General features: G+C 37.6%; 1 protein-coding gene across 2 annotated transcripts in view; it reads left to right on the top strand.

Annotated features, from left to right (window-relative positions):
- The window catches only part of FAM120C (family with sequence similarity 120C), a 137,622-nt gene that overhangs the window by 28,848 nt on the left and 93,104 nt on the right, over window positions 1-15,670 (top strand). For both annotated transcript variants that reach the window (XM_032329769.1, XM_032329771.1), the window contains exon 4: window positions 1,987-2,115. In XM_032329769.1, the coding sequence (XP_032185660.1) occupies window positions 1,987-2,115 (129 nt within the window). The remainder of the gene's footprint in view (window positions 1-1,986; window positions 2,116-15,670) is intronic.

The following is a 15,670-nucleotide window of genomic DNA, read 5'->3' as shown; positions in this document are numbered from 1 at the left end:
TCCAGATTGCAATATCTAACAGCCTCCTAAACATCTTAAGGAAGTGTATCTAAGTGATCTTTCCCCTAAATGTGTTCCTCCTAGAGCCTTCCCCATTTTTATTAATGGCAGTCTCATCCTTCTAATTGCTCAGGCCAAAAACCACAGGTCATCCTTGACTTCTTGCTCTCTTTCTCACACCCTGTATTTCTTCTGCCAGCAAATACCATCAGTTCTCCCTCTAATATATGTCCACTTCTCACCATTTTCATTGCTACTACACTGGTCAAGCTACCATTATTTCTTGCTTGGATTATTAGAACAGCTTATTGACTATTGGTCTTCTTTTTGCACTCTTCCCTCCCCAAAACCTATTCTCAGTACAACAGCAAGAGTGAAGGGTAAAAACTGATTCAGATCATGTTACTTCTGTATTCAAAATCCTCCAGTGGCTCTTCATGTCACTCACTCAGTTGTGACCATGGCTTACAAAGTCCTGTACTCACTGGCCTCTGTTACAGTTATAATGTCATCTCTTCTTTTCTTTTGTTTGTAGAACCTTTGTACTTATTATTCCCTCTATTTGGGATGCTTTTCCCTCCCACATAGCTTTGTGTCTCACTCTTAAGAGGTTTTCTCAAATGTCATTCTCTCAGTGAGGCCTTTCCTGACCATCTTATTTAATATTATGTGCTTGTGCACATGCATGCACACACTTGAATTCCCAAGGCCATCCTCTGCTTAGATTTTCTCTGTAGCACTTATCTACATCTCACAGTATGCATTTTACTTTTTTATTCTGTTTGACTCCCCTCACCCTATCCTGACACGCCTACACTGCAATTTAAGCTTGCATAGGGATAGCGATCTTTCTGTCTTGTTCACTGCCTTATTCTTGGTGCCTGTGACAGTACCTAGTTAGTAAACAGTAAACACTTGTTGAAGGAATCAGTGGTACAGACTTTTGCCCAAACAATTTTATATAAAAAGTCTTTAAGAAGTTTATACTCTTTGACTAATTATAATTTTAGGAAGCTTGTAATTATATAACTGGAAAGTGAACAACAAATCATGCCTACATTTTTATCATGGCATTAAAAAAACCCTGTATTTAAAAAATTTTCGAGCATGATAAAAATAGAGAAAATAATAGCATAGGCAGTCACTGTTGTAACATCTTCTAGCTCCAACAGTTATCAAGATGTAGCCATACTTGCTGGTTTTTGTTTGTTTGTTTCTGTTGCTAATGTATTATAAAATAAATTCTGGACCTCAAGTCATTTTACTTGCACATTCTACGATATGCATCTCTAAAACATAAGGGCATTTTCATGCATGAGCACAATGCTATTACTACTCTTAACAAAATTAATGATAATTTCTTGGTAACATTTTAATATCTAGTCCATTTTAAGATCTTCCTGATTGTCCCAAAAAGGCTTTTTTGTGGTTAGTTCAAATCGGGATCCAAACCTGGTCTACATATTAAAACCTTACCTTTAATAGCAAAATATTGAAGCAGCCAAATGGTATTGAAAGAAAACTGATGAATTGTGACAGTGTCATCAACTAGTGGCTCTCTCTATAGTAGGATTATAAATGATACGATGTTATCTTTCTTCATACTGTTTGATCTTTTCCAAGTGTTGTATACTGAGAATTACAGGGGAAAATACTTTCAAAGAAAAGATTTTAACTATCAGTACATTTACTGAGTTTGAATTCTCTGTATTAGGCCTACCTCACTCTTTTTTTTAAAGATTTTATTTATTTATTGGACAGACAGAGATCATAAGTAGGCAGAGAGGCAGGCAGAGAGAGAGGAGGAAGCAGGCTCCCCACAGAACAGAGAGCCCGATGTGGGACTCGATCCCAGAACCCTGGGATCACGACCTTAGCCGAAGGCAGAGGCTTTAACCCACTGAGCCACCCAGGCGCCCCCTACCTCACTCTGTCTTAGTGATCCATCTCTGATGTCAGTGTACCTTGGTATCTTATCTCTTTTAGGTACGAGCTCATCAGCTGGTGCTTCCTCCCTGTGATGTGGTGATCAAGGCTGTTTCTGAGTATGTTAGTTCCATCAAAGACCCCTCAAACCTGGATGTGGTTGGGAAGGATGTTTTCAAACAGTCTCAGGTAAGTTGGCTTCTACTTAAGAGTCACCAGTTTTCTTACCTTCACTACTACCACCAGCAGATCTGATTTTTTTTTTCCTCTGTGCTACCTACCTTCTCTCCTTGTAGCTGCTTGTCTTCTCCATGCTTACAGACCAGAGCCCTAAAGTTTCCTTTGAAAACAATACTAGGCCTGGGCTGAAAGGGTTCTTTAGCTTTTCCCCACTAATTATCAATGTTATATAAGCTCATTCTGGAAAATTTAGAAAATAAAGCCACTTAAAATCTCATTGTTCACAAACAACTTGCTGTAGTTATCACTCTAGAATATGTCCTTCTTTTCTTCTATTTGTTTCAATGTATACTTTAAAGAAGTTTTTGCTTAGTAGAGGTTAATGGGTAGTGAAAAAGACTACAAGGTCCACATAAAACAAAAATCAATATGTCATTGTTAATAATGAAATATGGGCTCTACTGGGAATTTGTCATTTCTAATAATTTAATTTATACTTATACTATGGGTTTTTCAGTTTATTTTAAAAATTAACATAAAGTAAAACCAACGTTTATATGTGTGTGTATATAGTTCTGTGAATTTTTAGCACATGTGTAGGTTAAACCACCCCAGAAATCTCTCATGCTATCCCTTTGTAATCACACCCAAACATCACTACCTCCTGCAAACTACCAGTCTGTTCTCTGTCACTACAGTTATATCTTTTAGAGAATAACATATGAATGAAATCATACAGTATGTAATCTTTTAAGAATAACATTTTTCTTTCAACATAATGCCTTCAGGAATCTTCTAAATTGTTACATATTACACATATCAATAATTCATTCCTTTTATTACCAAGTAGTATACATTGTGTGGCTATACCATAATATGTTTATTTATTCACCCCTGGAAGATATTTGAGTTGTTTCCAATTTTTGGTGGTTTGAATAGAGTTTCTATAAACATTTGTATACCGGACTTTTTCTTATGAACAAAAGTTTTCATTTCCTTGGTGTGAATGCTTAGGAGTGGGATTTCGGGGTCATATGGTAGGTACATCTCTAACTATAACTTTATAAGCCCCTGCCAAACCATTTTCCAGTGTGGCTGTTCCATTCCTCCCTAGTTCTTGTTACTGTCAGTATTTTTTTACAGCCATTCTAAAAGGGGTATAGTGGTAGTTCTCCATAATTTTAATTTGAATTTCTCAAATGAGTAATGATCAACACTTTTTTCTTGTGTGTATTTGCCATTCATCAACCCTTATTGGTGAATGTTCTTCAACAGTCTTTTGTCCATTTTTACACGAGTTGTTTATTTACCCACTGTCGATTTTTGAGAGTTCTTTATATGTTCTTGCTTAAAGTCCGTTGTCAGATATTTGGTTTGCTAATATTTTCTCCCAGCCCATAGTTCATGTTTACATTCTCTTAACAGTGTCTTTTTAAAAAATATTTAATTAATTAATTTATTTGACAGAGAGATCACAAGTAGGCAGAGTGGGAGGCAGAGAGAGAGGAGGAAGCAGGCTCCCAGCTGAGCAGAGAGCCTGATGCGGGGCTCGATCCCAGGACCCTGGGATCATGACGTGAGCTGAAGGCAGAGGCTTTAACCCACTCAGCCACCCAGGCACGCCTTAACAGTATGTTTTGCAAAGGAAAAGTTTTAAATTTTCATCTGCTATGGATCATGCTTTTGGTGTCATATATAAAAATCCTTTGCCTAACTACAGGTATGCTAATATTGTCCTGTTTTCTTATAAAAATGATATACTTGGGGCACCTGGGTGGCTCGGTGGGTTAAAGCCTCTGCCTTCGGCTCAGGTCATGATCCCAGGGTCCTGGGATCGAGCCCCACATCGGGCTCTCTGCTCAGCAGGGAGCCTGCTTCCTCTCTCTCTGCCTCTCTGCCTACTTGTGATCTCTGTCTGTCAGATAAATAAATAAAATTTAAAAAAATGATATACTTTATATTTTACATTTAGAACAAATCATCCATTTTGAGTTCATTTTGTATAACGTGTCAGGTGTTTTTGTTTACATTTTGCATATGGATTTTCAGTTGTTTTTAGCATTTCGTTGAAAAGATTGTCTTTTCTCCATAAATTGCTGTTTGTGTGGGTCTATTTCTGAACACTGTTCTGTTGAGTTGACCCATGTGTCTATTTCTTTGCAAATAAGACTCTGTCTTGAATACTGTAGCTTTATGGTAAGTCAAAATTAAGTAGTGACCCCTCCAATTTTCTTTTTCTTTATCTTTTTCAAAATTATTTTGTCTATTCTAATTTCTTTCTCTCTCCATAATCATTTTAGAATAATCTTTTCTGTAGCCATAAAAATAATCCTGCTGGGATTTTAATGGGAATTCCTTATATTAAATATACAATTGACACTTTAATAACATGGGAGTTAGGGAAACTGACCCCCCCACCCCATGCAGTAAAAAATCCATGTATAGGGATGCCTGGGTGTCTTAGTCAGTTAAGGATCTGCCTTTGGCTCAGGTCATGATCCCAAGGTCCCCACATCAGGCTCCTTGCTGAGTAAGAAGGCTCCTTCTCCCTCTGCCTGCTCTGGCTGCAGCTCTCTGTGCTTTTGGTCTCTATTTGACAAATACATAAAATCTTTTTTAAAAATCCATGTATAAATTTTATCCCCCCCAAACATAGCTGCTAATAGCCTATTGTTGCTTGGATGCATTACTGATGACATAAACTGTCAACCTATATTTTGTATGTTAAATGTACTATATACTGTATTCTTTTTTTTAATTTTTAATTTTTTATAAACATATATTTTTAACCCAGGGGTAGAGGTCTGTGAATCGGCAGGTTTACATACTTCACAGCACTCACCAAAGCACATACCCTCCCCAGTGTCCATAACCCCACCCCCCTTCTCCCAACCGCCCTCCCCCCAGCAACCCTCAGTTTGTTTTGTGAGATTAAGAGTCACTTATGGTTTGTCTCCCTCCCAATCCCATCTTGTTTCATTTATTCTGCTCCTACCCCCTTAAGCCCCCATATTGCATCACCACTTCCTCATATCAGGGAGATCTTATGATAGCTGTCTTTCTCGCATTGACTTATCTCGCTAAGCATGATACGATCTAGTTCCATCCACGTTGTCGCAAATGGCAAGATTCCATTTCTTTGGATGGCTGCATAGTATTCCATTGTGTATATATACCACATCTTCTTGATCCATTCATCTGTTGATGGACATCTAGGTTCTTTCCATAGTTTGGCTATTGTGGACATTGCTGCTGTAAACTTTCGGGTGCACATACCCTTTCGGATCACTACGTTTGTATCTTTATGGTAAATACCCAGTAGTACAATTGCTGGGTCATAGGGCAGTTCTATTTTCAACATTTTGAGGAACCTCCATGCTGTTTTCCAGAGTGGTTGCACCAGCTTGCATTTCCACCAACAGTGTAGAAGGGTTCCCCTTTCTCCGCATCCTCTCCAGCATCTGTCATTTCCTGACTTGTTGATTTTAGCCATTCTTACTGGTGTGAGGTGGTATCTCATTGTGGTTTTGATTTGTATTTCCCTGATGCCGAGTGATATGGAACACTTTTTCATGTGTCTGTTGGCCATCTGGATGTCTTCTTTGCAGAAATGTCTGTTCATGTCCTCTGCCCATTTCTTGATTGGATTATTTGTTCTTTGGGTGTTGAGTTTGCTAAGTTCTTTCTAGATTTTGGACACTAGTCCTTTATCTGATATGTCATTTGCAAATATCTTCTCCCATTCTGTCAGTTGTCTTTTGATTTTGTTAACTGTTTCCTTTGCTGTGCAAAAGCTTTTGATCTTGATAAAATCCCAATAGTTCATTTTTGCCCTTGCTTCCCTTGCCTTTGGCGATGTTCCTAGGAAGATGTTGCTGCGGCTGAGGTCGAAGAGGTTGCTGCCTGTGTTCTCCTCAAGGATTTTGATGGATTCCTTTCGCACATTGAGGTCCTTCATCCATTTTGAGTCTATTTTTGTGTGTGGTGTAAGGAAATGGTCCAATTTCATTTTTCTGCATGTGGCTGTCCAATTTTCCCAGCACCATTTATTGAAGAGGCTGTCTTTTTTCCATTGGACATTCTTTCCTGCTTTGTTGAAGATTAGTTGACCATAGAGTTGAGGGTCTATTTCTGGGCTTTCTATTCTGTTCCATTGATCAGTGTGTCTGTTTTTGTGCCAGTACCATGCTGTCTTGATGATGACAGCTTTGTAATAGAGCTTGAAGTCCGGAATTGTGATGCCACCAACTTTGGCTTTCTTTTTCAATATTCTTGTGGCTATTTGAGGTCTTTTCTGGTTCCATATAAATTTCAGGATTATTTGTTCCATTTCTTTGAAAAGGATGGATGGTACTTTGATAGGAATTGCATTAAATGTGTAGTTTGCTTTAGGTAGCATAGACATTTTCACAATATGTATTCTTCCAATCCAGGAGCATGGAACATTTTTCCATTTCTTTGTGTCTTCCTCAATTTCTTTCATGAGTACTTTATAGTTTTCTGAGTATAGATTCTGTGCCTCTTTGGTTAGGTTTATTCCTAGGTATCTTATGGTTTGGGGTGCAGTTGTAAATGGGATTGACTCCTTAATTTCTCTTTCTTCTGTCTTGCTGTTGGTGTAGAGAAATGCAACTGATTTCTGTGCATTGATTTTATATCCTGATACTTTACTGAATTCCTGTACAAGTTCTAGCAGTTTTGGAGTGGAGTCTTTTGGGTTTTCCACATATAGTATCATATCATCTGCAAAGAGTGATAGTTTGACTTCTTCTTTGCTGATTTGGATGCCTTTAATTTCCTTTTGTTGTCTGATTGCTGAGGCTAGGACTTCTAGTACTATGTTGAATAGCAGTGGTGATAATGAACATCCCTGCCGTGTTCCTGACCTTAGCGGAAAAGCTTTCAGTTTTTCTCCATTGAGAATGATATTTGCGGTGGGTTTTTCATAGATGGCTTTGATGATATTGAGGTATGTGCCTTCTATCCCTACACTTTGAAGAGTTTTGATCAGGAAGGGATGCTGTACTTTGTCAAATGCTTTTTCAGCATCTATTGAGAGTATCATATGGTTCTTGTTCTTTCTTTTATTGATGTGTTGTATCACACTGATTGATTTGCAGATGTTGAACCAACCTTGCAGCCCTGGAATAAATCCCACTTGGTCGTGGTGAATAATCCTTTTAATGTACTGTTGAATCCTATTGGCTAGTATTTTGGTGAGAATTTTCGCATCTGTGTTCATCAAGGATATTGGTCTATAGCTCTCTTTTTTGATGGGATCCTTGTCTGGTTTTGGGATCAAGGTGATGCTAGCCTCATAAAATGAGTTTGGAAGTTTTCCTTCCATTTCTGTTTTTTAGAACAGTTTCAGGAGAATAGGAATTAGTTCTTCTTTAAATATCTGGTAGAATTCCCCCAGGACGCTGTCTGGCCCTGGGCTTTTGTTTGTTTGGAGATTTAAAGATTTTATTTATTTATTTGACAGAGAGAGAGGAGGAAACAGGCTCCCTGCTGAGCAGAGAGCCCGATGCGGGACTCGATCCCAGGACCCTGAGATCATGACCTGAGCCGAAGGCAGCGGCCCAACCCACTGAGCCACCCAGGCACCCTGTTTGGAGATTTTTAATGACTGTTTCAATCTCCTTACTGGTTATGGGTCTATTCAGGCTTTCTGTTTCTTCCTGTTTCAGTTGTGGTAGTTAATATGTTTCTAGGAAAGCATCCATTTCTTCCATATTGTAAAATTTGTTGGCATAGAGTTGCTCATAGTATGTTCTTATAATAGTTTGTATTTCTTTGGTGTTAGTTGTGATCTCTCCTCTTTCATTCATGATTTTATTTATTTGGGTCCTTTCTCTTTTCTTTTTGATAAGTCTGGCCAGGGGTTTATCAATTTTATTAAATCATTCAACGAACCAGCTCCTAGTTTCGTTGATTTATTCTATTGGTTTTTTTTGGTTTCTATTTCATTGATTTCTGCTCTGATCTTTATGATTTCTCTTCTACTGCTGGGCTTAGGGTTTCTTTCTTGTTCTTTCTCCAGCTCCTTTAGGTGTAGGGTTAGGTTGTGTACCTGAGACCTTTCTTGTTTCTTGAGAAAGGCTTGTACCGCTATATAGTTTCCTCTCAGGACTGCCGTTGTTGTGTCCCACAGATTTTGAACTGTTGTGTTTTCATTATCATTTGTTTCCATGAATTTTTTCAATTCCTCTTTAATTTCCCGGTTGACCCATTCATTCTTTAGAAGGATGCTGTTTAGTCTCCATGTATTTGGGTTCTTTCCAAACTTCCTCTTGTGATTGAGTTCTACCTTCAGAGCATTGTGGTCTGAAAATATGCAAGGAATGATCCCAATCTTTTGATACCGGTTGTGACCTGATTTAGGATCGAGGATGTGATCTATTCTGGAGAATATTCCATGTGCCCTAGAGAAGAATGTGTATTCTGTTGCTTTGGGATGAAATGTTCTGAATATATCTATGATGTCCATCTGGTCCACTGTGTCATTTAAGGCCTTTATTTCCTTGTTGATCTTTTGCTTGGATGATCTGTCCATTTCTGTGAAGGGAGTGTTAATGTCCCCTACTATTATTGTATTATTGTTGATGTGTTTCTTTGATTTTGTTATTAATTGGTTTATATAGTTGGCTGTTCCCACATTGGGGGCATAGATATTTAAAATTGTTAGATCTTCTTGTTGGACAGACCCTTTGAGTATGATATAGTGTCCTTCCTCATCTCTTATTATAGTCTTTGGCTTAAAATCTAATTGATCTGATATAAGGATTGCCACTCCTGCTTTCTTCTGATGTCCATTAGCATGGTAAATTCTTTTCCACCTCCTCACTTTAAATCTGGAGGTGTCTTTGAGCTTAAAATGAGTTTCTTGGAGGCAGCATATTGATGGGTTTTGTTTTTTTATCCATTCTGATACCCTGTGTCTTTTGATTGGGGCATTTAGCCCATTAACATTCAGGGTAACTATTGAGAGATATGAATTTAGTGCCATTGTATGGCCTGTAAGGTGACTGTTACTGTATATGGTCTCTGTTCCTTTCTGATCTACCACTTGTAGGCTCTCTCTTTGCTTAGAGGACCCCTTTCAATATTTCCTGTAGAGCTGGTTTGGTGTTTGCAAACTCTTTCGGTTTTTGTTTGTCCTGGAAGCTTTTAATCTCTTCTTCTATTTTCCATGAAAGCCTAGCTGGATATAGTATTCTTGGCTGCATATTTTTCTCATTTAGTGCTCTGAATATATCATGCCAGCTCTTTCAGGCCTGCCAGGTCTCTGTGGATAAGTCTGCTGCCAATCTAATATTTTTACCATTGTATGTTACAGACTTCTTTTCCCGGGCTGCTTTCAGGATTTTCTCTTTGTTACTAAGACTTGTAAATTTTACGATTAGGTGACGGGGTGTAGGCCTATTCTTATTGATTTTGAGGGGTGTTCTCTGCACCTCCTGAATTTTGATGCCTGTTCCCTTTGCCGTATTGGGGAAATTCTCCCCAATAATTCTCTCCAGTATACCTTATGCTCCCCTCTCTCTTTCTTCTTTTTCTGGAATCCCAGTTATTCTAATGTTGTTTTGTCTTATGGTGTCACTTACCTCTCGAATTCTCCCCTCGTGGTCCAGTAGCTGTTTGTCCCTCTTTTGCTCAGCTTCTCTATTCTCTTTCATTTGGTCTTCTATATCACTAATTCTTTCTTCTGTCTCATTTATCCTAGCAGTGAGAGCCTCCATTTTTGATTGCACCTCATTAATAGCTTTTTCTATTTCAACTTGGTTAGATTTTAGTTCATTTATTTCTCCAGAAACGGCTTTTATATCTCCCGAGAGGGTTTCTCTAATATCTTCCATGCCTTTTTCGAGCCCGGCTAGAACCTTGAGAATTGTCTTTCTGAACTCTAGATCTGACATATTACCAATGTCTGTATTGATTAGGTCCCTAGCCTTCGGTACTTCCTTTTGTTCTTTTTTTTGTGGTGAATTTTTCCGCCTTGTCATTTTGTCCAGATAAGAATATATGAAGGAGCAAGTAATATACTAAAAGGGTGGCAACAATCCCAGGAAAATATGCTTTATCCAAATCAGAAGATGTCCCAAATTGTGAGGGGGGAGAAAGGGGATAAAAATAGGTTCAGAAAGAAAGAAAGAGAAAAAAAAAGAAAAGAATTAAAAAAAGAAAACGAATAAAGAAAAGTATAGAAAAGAAAAAAATATAAATATTAGATAAACTGCTTTAAAAACGTTAAAAAATAAAAGGGTAAAAGTTAAAAAAAATTTAGCAGAAGAAGAGAAAAAAAATGAAAAAGAAAAAAAAATTAATTTAACTGCAAGACTAAAGAATCGTAGGGAGAAAGCTATGAGTTCTCCTCCTCTGGAATTCTGCTACTCTCCTTCGTATTGAAACTGCCCTCCTTGGTAGGTGAACTTGGTCTTGGCTGGATTTCTTGTTGATCTTCTCGGGGAGGGGCCTGTTGTAGTGATTCTCCAGTGTCTTTGCCCGAAGGGGAATTGCACCGCCCTTATCAGGGGCCGGGGTGAGTAATCCGCTCGAGTTTGCTTTCAGGAGCTTTTGTTCCCTGAGCGCTTTCCGTAGTAGAGTTCCAGAGGACGTGAATACAAATGGTGGCCTCCTGGTCTCTGGCCCGGAGTTGCTGAGAGCCCAGGGCTCCACTCCTCAGTGCACCCTAAGAGAACAGCGCCCCGTAACTCTTGTATGCCTGACCTCCGGCTGCGCTGCGAGCTTACCGAGCCTGCGACTGGTTCAAGGTAACCCCGAGCTGTGAGCTCACTGTCGGCTCTGTCTCTGTAGCCGGCTTTTCCGTTCTAGTACCTGTAAGCTCTGCGACACTCAGATACCTCCGATCCTTCTGTGACCCTGCTGGCCTAAGGCCACGCTGACTCCGCCTGGGCTTCAGCTCTGTTTAGCCTCTGGAGCAATGTCCCTCAGCGGAACAGACTTTTAAAAGTCCTGATTTTGTGCTCCGTTGCTCTGCCGCTTGCCGGGAGCCGGCCCTTCCCCCCGTGGTCTCTCTTTCCATCACTTGGGATTCACTTCTCGCCAGTCCTACCTTTCAGAAAGTGGTTGTTTTTCTGTTTCTAGAATTGCTCTTCTTCTTCTCTTCAATCTGCCAATGGATTTGTAGGTGTTTGCAATCTTTAGATAAGCTGTCTAGCTGATCTCCTGCTAGCTGAAGTAGTCTCAGCCTGCTCCTTCTCTGCCATCTTGACTCCTCCTCCTATATACTGTATTCTTATGATAAAGTAAGCTAGAGGAAAAAAAAGGTTATTAAGAAAATTATAAGGAAGAGGAAATGCATTAAAGTACTGTATTGTATTTATCAAAAAAAAAATTCACATATAAGTGACTCACACAGCTCAAACCTGTGTTGTTCAAGGGTCAGCCGGATAGATGGATTTTAGTTTTCAGATCCAGTAATACAATTATCTCTCTCCATTTATTTAGTTCATCTTTGATTTTTTTCATCAGCATTATATAGTTTTCAGCATACAAGTCCCACACATTTTTTATTTTTTATCATTATTCTTTAAATTTAATTAATTAACATAAAGTGTATTATTTGTTTCAGGGATACAGGTCTGTGATTTATCAGTCTTATAGTCTGTAATTCATCAGTCTTATCTAATACTCAGTGTTCATTACAACACATAACCCTCCCCAATGTCCATCACCCTGTTACTGCATCCTCCACCCTCTCCCCTCCAGCAACCTACAGTTTGTTTCCTAAGATTAAGAGCCTCTTATGGTTTGTCTCCCTGTCTTGTTTCATCTTGTTTTATTTTTTTCCTCTCTTCCCCTATGATCCTCTCTTATTAAATTCCACATATCAGTAAGATCATATGATAATTGTGTTTCTCTGATTAACTTATTTCACTTAGCATCAGACACTCTAGTTCCATCCACATCGTAGCAAATGGCAAGATTTCTTTTTGGTGGCTGCATAATATTCCATCATATATATATATATATATATGGTGGAATGTGTATTCCATCATATATATATGTGTATGATGGATGTGTATATATACATATATGTATATATACACATCTATAGATATATATATACATATACATCTATATGATGTATATATACATCTGTATAGATATATACATCTATACATATATGTATATATACATCTGTGTAGATATATACATATCTACACTGATGTATATATATGTATATACATGTATATACATATACATCTATAGATCGATATAGATCTATATACATATATATATATACATATATACACAAATATACACATCTATCATTTATATATACCTCTATATAGGTGTGTATATATATACATCATATATATGTCTATGTATGAATGTGTATGATGGATGTGTGTATATATGTATTATATATATCAAACACACACACACACATATATATACACACACACACACACACCACATCTTCTTCATCCATTTATCTGTCAGTGGACATCTGGGCTCTTTCCACAGTTTGGCTATTGTGGACATGGCTGCTATAAACATTGGGATGCAAGTGCCCCTTCAGATCACTACATTTGTATCTTTGGAGTAAATACCCAGTATTGCAATTGCTGCATCATAGGGTAGCTCTTTTTTCAACTTTTTGAGGAACCTCCATACTGTTTTCCAAAGTGGCTGCACCAGCTTGCATTCCCACCAACAGTGTAGGAGGGTTCATCTTTCTCCACATCCTCCCCAACATCTGTCATCTGTTGTTTCCTGATTTGTTAATTTTAGCTATTCTGACTGATGTGCAGTGGTATCCCATTGTGGTTTTGATTTGTATTTCCCTGATGCTGATTGGTATTGAGCACTTTTTTATGGTGTGTTGGCCATTTGGAGGTCTTCTTTGCAGAAATGTCTGTTCATGTCTTCTGCCCATTTCTTGATTGGATTATTTGTTTTTTGAGTTTGATACGTTCTTTATAAATTTTGGACAGTAGCCTTTTATCTGATATGTCATTTGCAAGTATCTTCTCCCATTCTGTCAATTGTCTTTTGGTTTTGTTGACTGTTTCCTTGCTGTGTAAAAGCTTTTTATCTTGATGAAGTCCCAATAGTTCATTCTTGCCTTTGGAGATGTGTCCAGCAAGATACTGCTGTGGCTGAGGTCAGAGAGTCGCTACCTATGTTCTCCTATAGGATTTTGATGGATTCCTGTCTCACATTGAGGTCTTTCATCCATTTTAATTTATTTTTGTATATGGTGTGAAAAGTGCTCAAGTTTCATTCTTTTGTATGTTGCTCTCTAGTTTTCCCAACACCATTTGTGAAAGAAATTTTCCCATTGATATTCTTTCCTGCTTTGTCAAAGATTAGTTGACCATAGAGTGAGGGTCCGTTCCTGAGTTCTCTGTTCTGTTCCATTGATCTATGTGTCTGCTTTTGTGCCGGTACCATGCTGTCTTGATGATTACAGCTTTGTAATACAGCTTGAAGTATAGAATTGTGATGCCACTAGCTTTAGTTTTTTTCAACATTCCTTTGGCTATTCGGGGTCTTTTCTGATTCCATACAAATTTTAGGATTATTTGTTCCAGTTCTGTGATAAAAGTTGATGGTATTTTGATAGGGATTGACCTGAATCTGTAGATTGCTCTAGGTGGCATAGACATTTTTAACAACATCTGTTCTTCCAGTCTGTGAGCATCGAATGTTTTTCCATTTCTTTGTGCCTTCCTCAATTTCTTTCATGATTATTATATAGTTTTATGAGTACAGATACTTTGCCTCTTTGGTTAGGTTTATTCCTAGGTATTTTGGGTGCAATTGTAACTCCTTATTTCTTTCTCTGCTGCTTCATTATTGGTGTACAGAAATGCAACTGATTTCTGTGCATTGATTTTATATCCTGCCACTTTGCTGAATTCCTGTATGAGTTCTAGCAATATTGGGGTGGAGTCTTTGGAGTTTTCCACATAGAGAATCATGTCATCTGCAAAGAGTGAGAGTTTGACTTCTTTGCCAATTTGGATGCCTTGTTATTTCTTTTTATTTTCTGATTGCTGAGGCTAGGACAAGCCCCATACATTTTTTAACAGTTATTTAAGTATTTTATAATTAAGGTACCTATTGGTTTTTTTTATTTCAATTTCTAATTGTTCATTGCTACTGTATTAAAATATGATTGTTTTTTGTGTGTTGACCTTGTATCCTGCAACCTTCCTAAACTCACAGGAAGTTTTTTAGTAGATTTCTTGGTATTTCTTGTAGATGATCAATTGGCTGTGAATCAGGACAGTTTTATTTCTTTTCTAGTCTCTTTGCCTTTTTTTTTTTTCTTACTGCACCATCTAGGATTTCCAAACAATGGTGATTAGGAGTGATGAGAGAGGCTATATCTTTTTCTCATGTTCTCAATCTTTGGGAAGAGCATTCAGTCAGCATTAAGTTTTATATTAGCTATAGTTTTTGTCAATGTACATTATCAGGCTGAGGAAGTTATGCTCCTCTTTTACTAAGAGTACTTGTCATTAAAGAATGGTCTGTTTTGTCAAATGTATTTTTTTGCATTTACTGATAAGCTCATGTGCTTTTTCTTCTTTCTTCTTCTTTTGAATATTGAACCTTCTTTGCATTCCCAGGATGTGCTGAAGGTATACTTCCTTTCTTATTGGATTTGAATTACTAGTACTTTATTTAACATTTTTGCATTTATTTTCTTGAGGAATATTGGTCTATAGGGGTTTTTTTGTGCTGTCTTTGGTTTGGTGTATCAGGGTAATGCTGGACTCAAATGAGTTGGCAAGTGTTCTTCTCTTTTTGGGGGGAAAGATTGTGTAGAATTAGTTTTTCCTCTTTAATTGGTAGAATTTGCCAGTGATTTCTTGCAGAGATTTCTTTGAATTTATGCTGTTCAGAGTTTTCTAAGCTAATTGAATATCTAAGTATGTCTTTTACTAAATTTGAGAAGTTTTCAGCTATTTTTTTTCAAATAGTTGTCCTGTTCCATGTTTTCTTTTCCTTCCATGAGTATAATGACACCAATGTTAGAAATTTTGGTATTCCTGTGTATCCTTGAGGCTCTATATTTTTCAATAAAATTTCATTTTTGTCACTGATTTTCACACTGGATAATTTCTTTTGATTTATCATCAATTTCATTGACTCTTTCCTTGGTCATCTCTTGTCTGCTATAGAGCCCATCCAGTGAGGTTTTTTTAAATTTTGGTTATGAATTTGGTTATGAATTGTTAAGTTCTAAAATTTCCATTTGATTCTTCTTTACATATGATCTTTTTTTTCAGAGACTTTCTGTCTTTCTTTTTTGTTTCAGAAGTGTTCGCCTTACTTTCAAGCACTTTTATAAAGCTGCTTTGACGTCTTTGTCAGATAATTCCAGCATGTTTGTCATCTTGGCATTGAAATTCTTGGTCTTGTTTCAGTATATTAGGGAATGTTTACAGTTTTGTTTTAGGAGTCAATTGACCCATTTAGGTTCAGACCACAGGTTCTTATCATCCTTCTGTGGGCAGTGGTATCATTGTCAATGCAATTTTCAAAGTTTGCAAACTTATTTGGCTTGGTCCCATGTGTATGC

This window comes from Mustela erminea, chromosome X (genome assembly GCF_009829155.1).
Source record: "Mustela erminea isolate mMusErm1 chromosome X, mMusErm1.Pri, whole genome shotgun sequence".
NCBI classification, from domain to species: Eukaryota; Metazoa; Chordata; class Mammalia; order Carnivora; family Mustelidae; genus Mustela; species Mustela erminea.
This window is presented reverse-complemented; position numbering and strand designations above follow the sequence as displayed.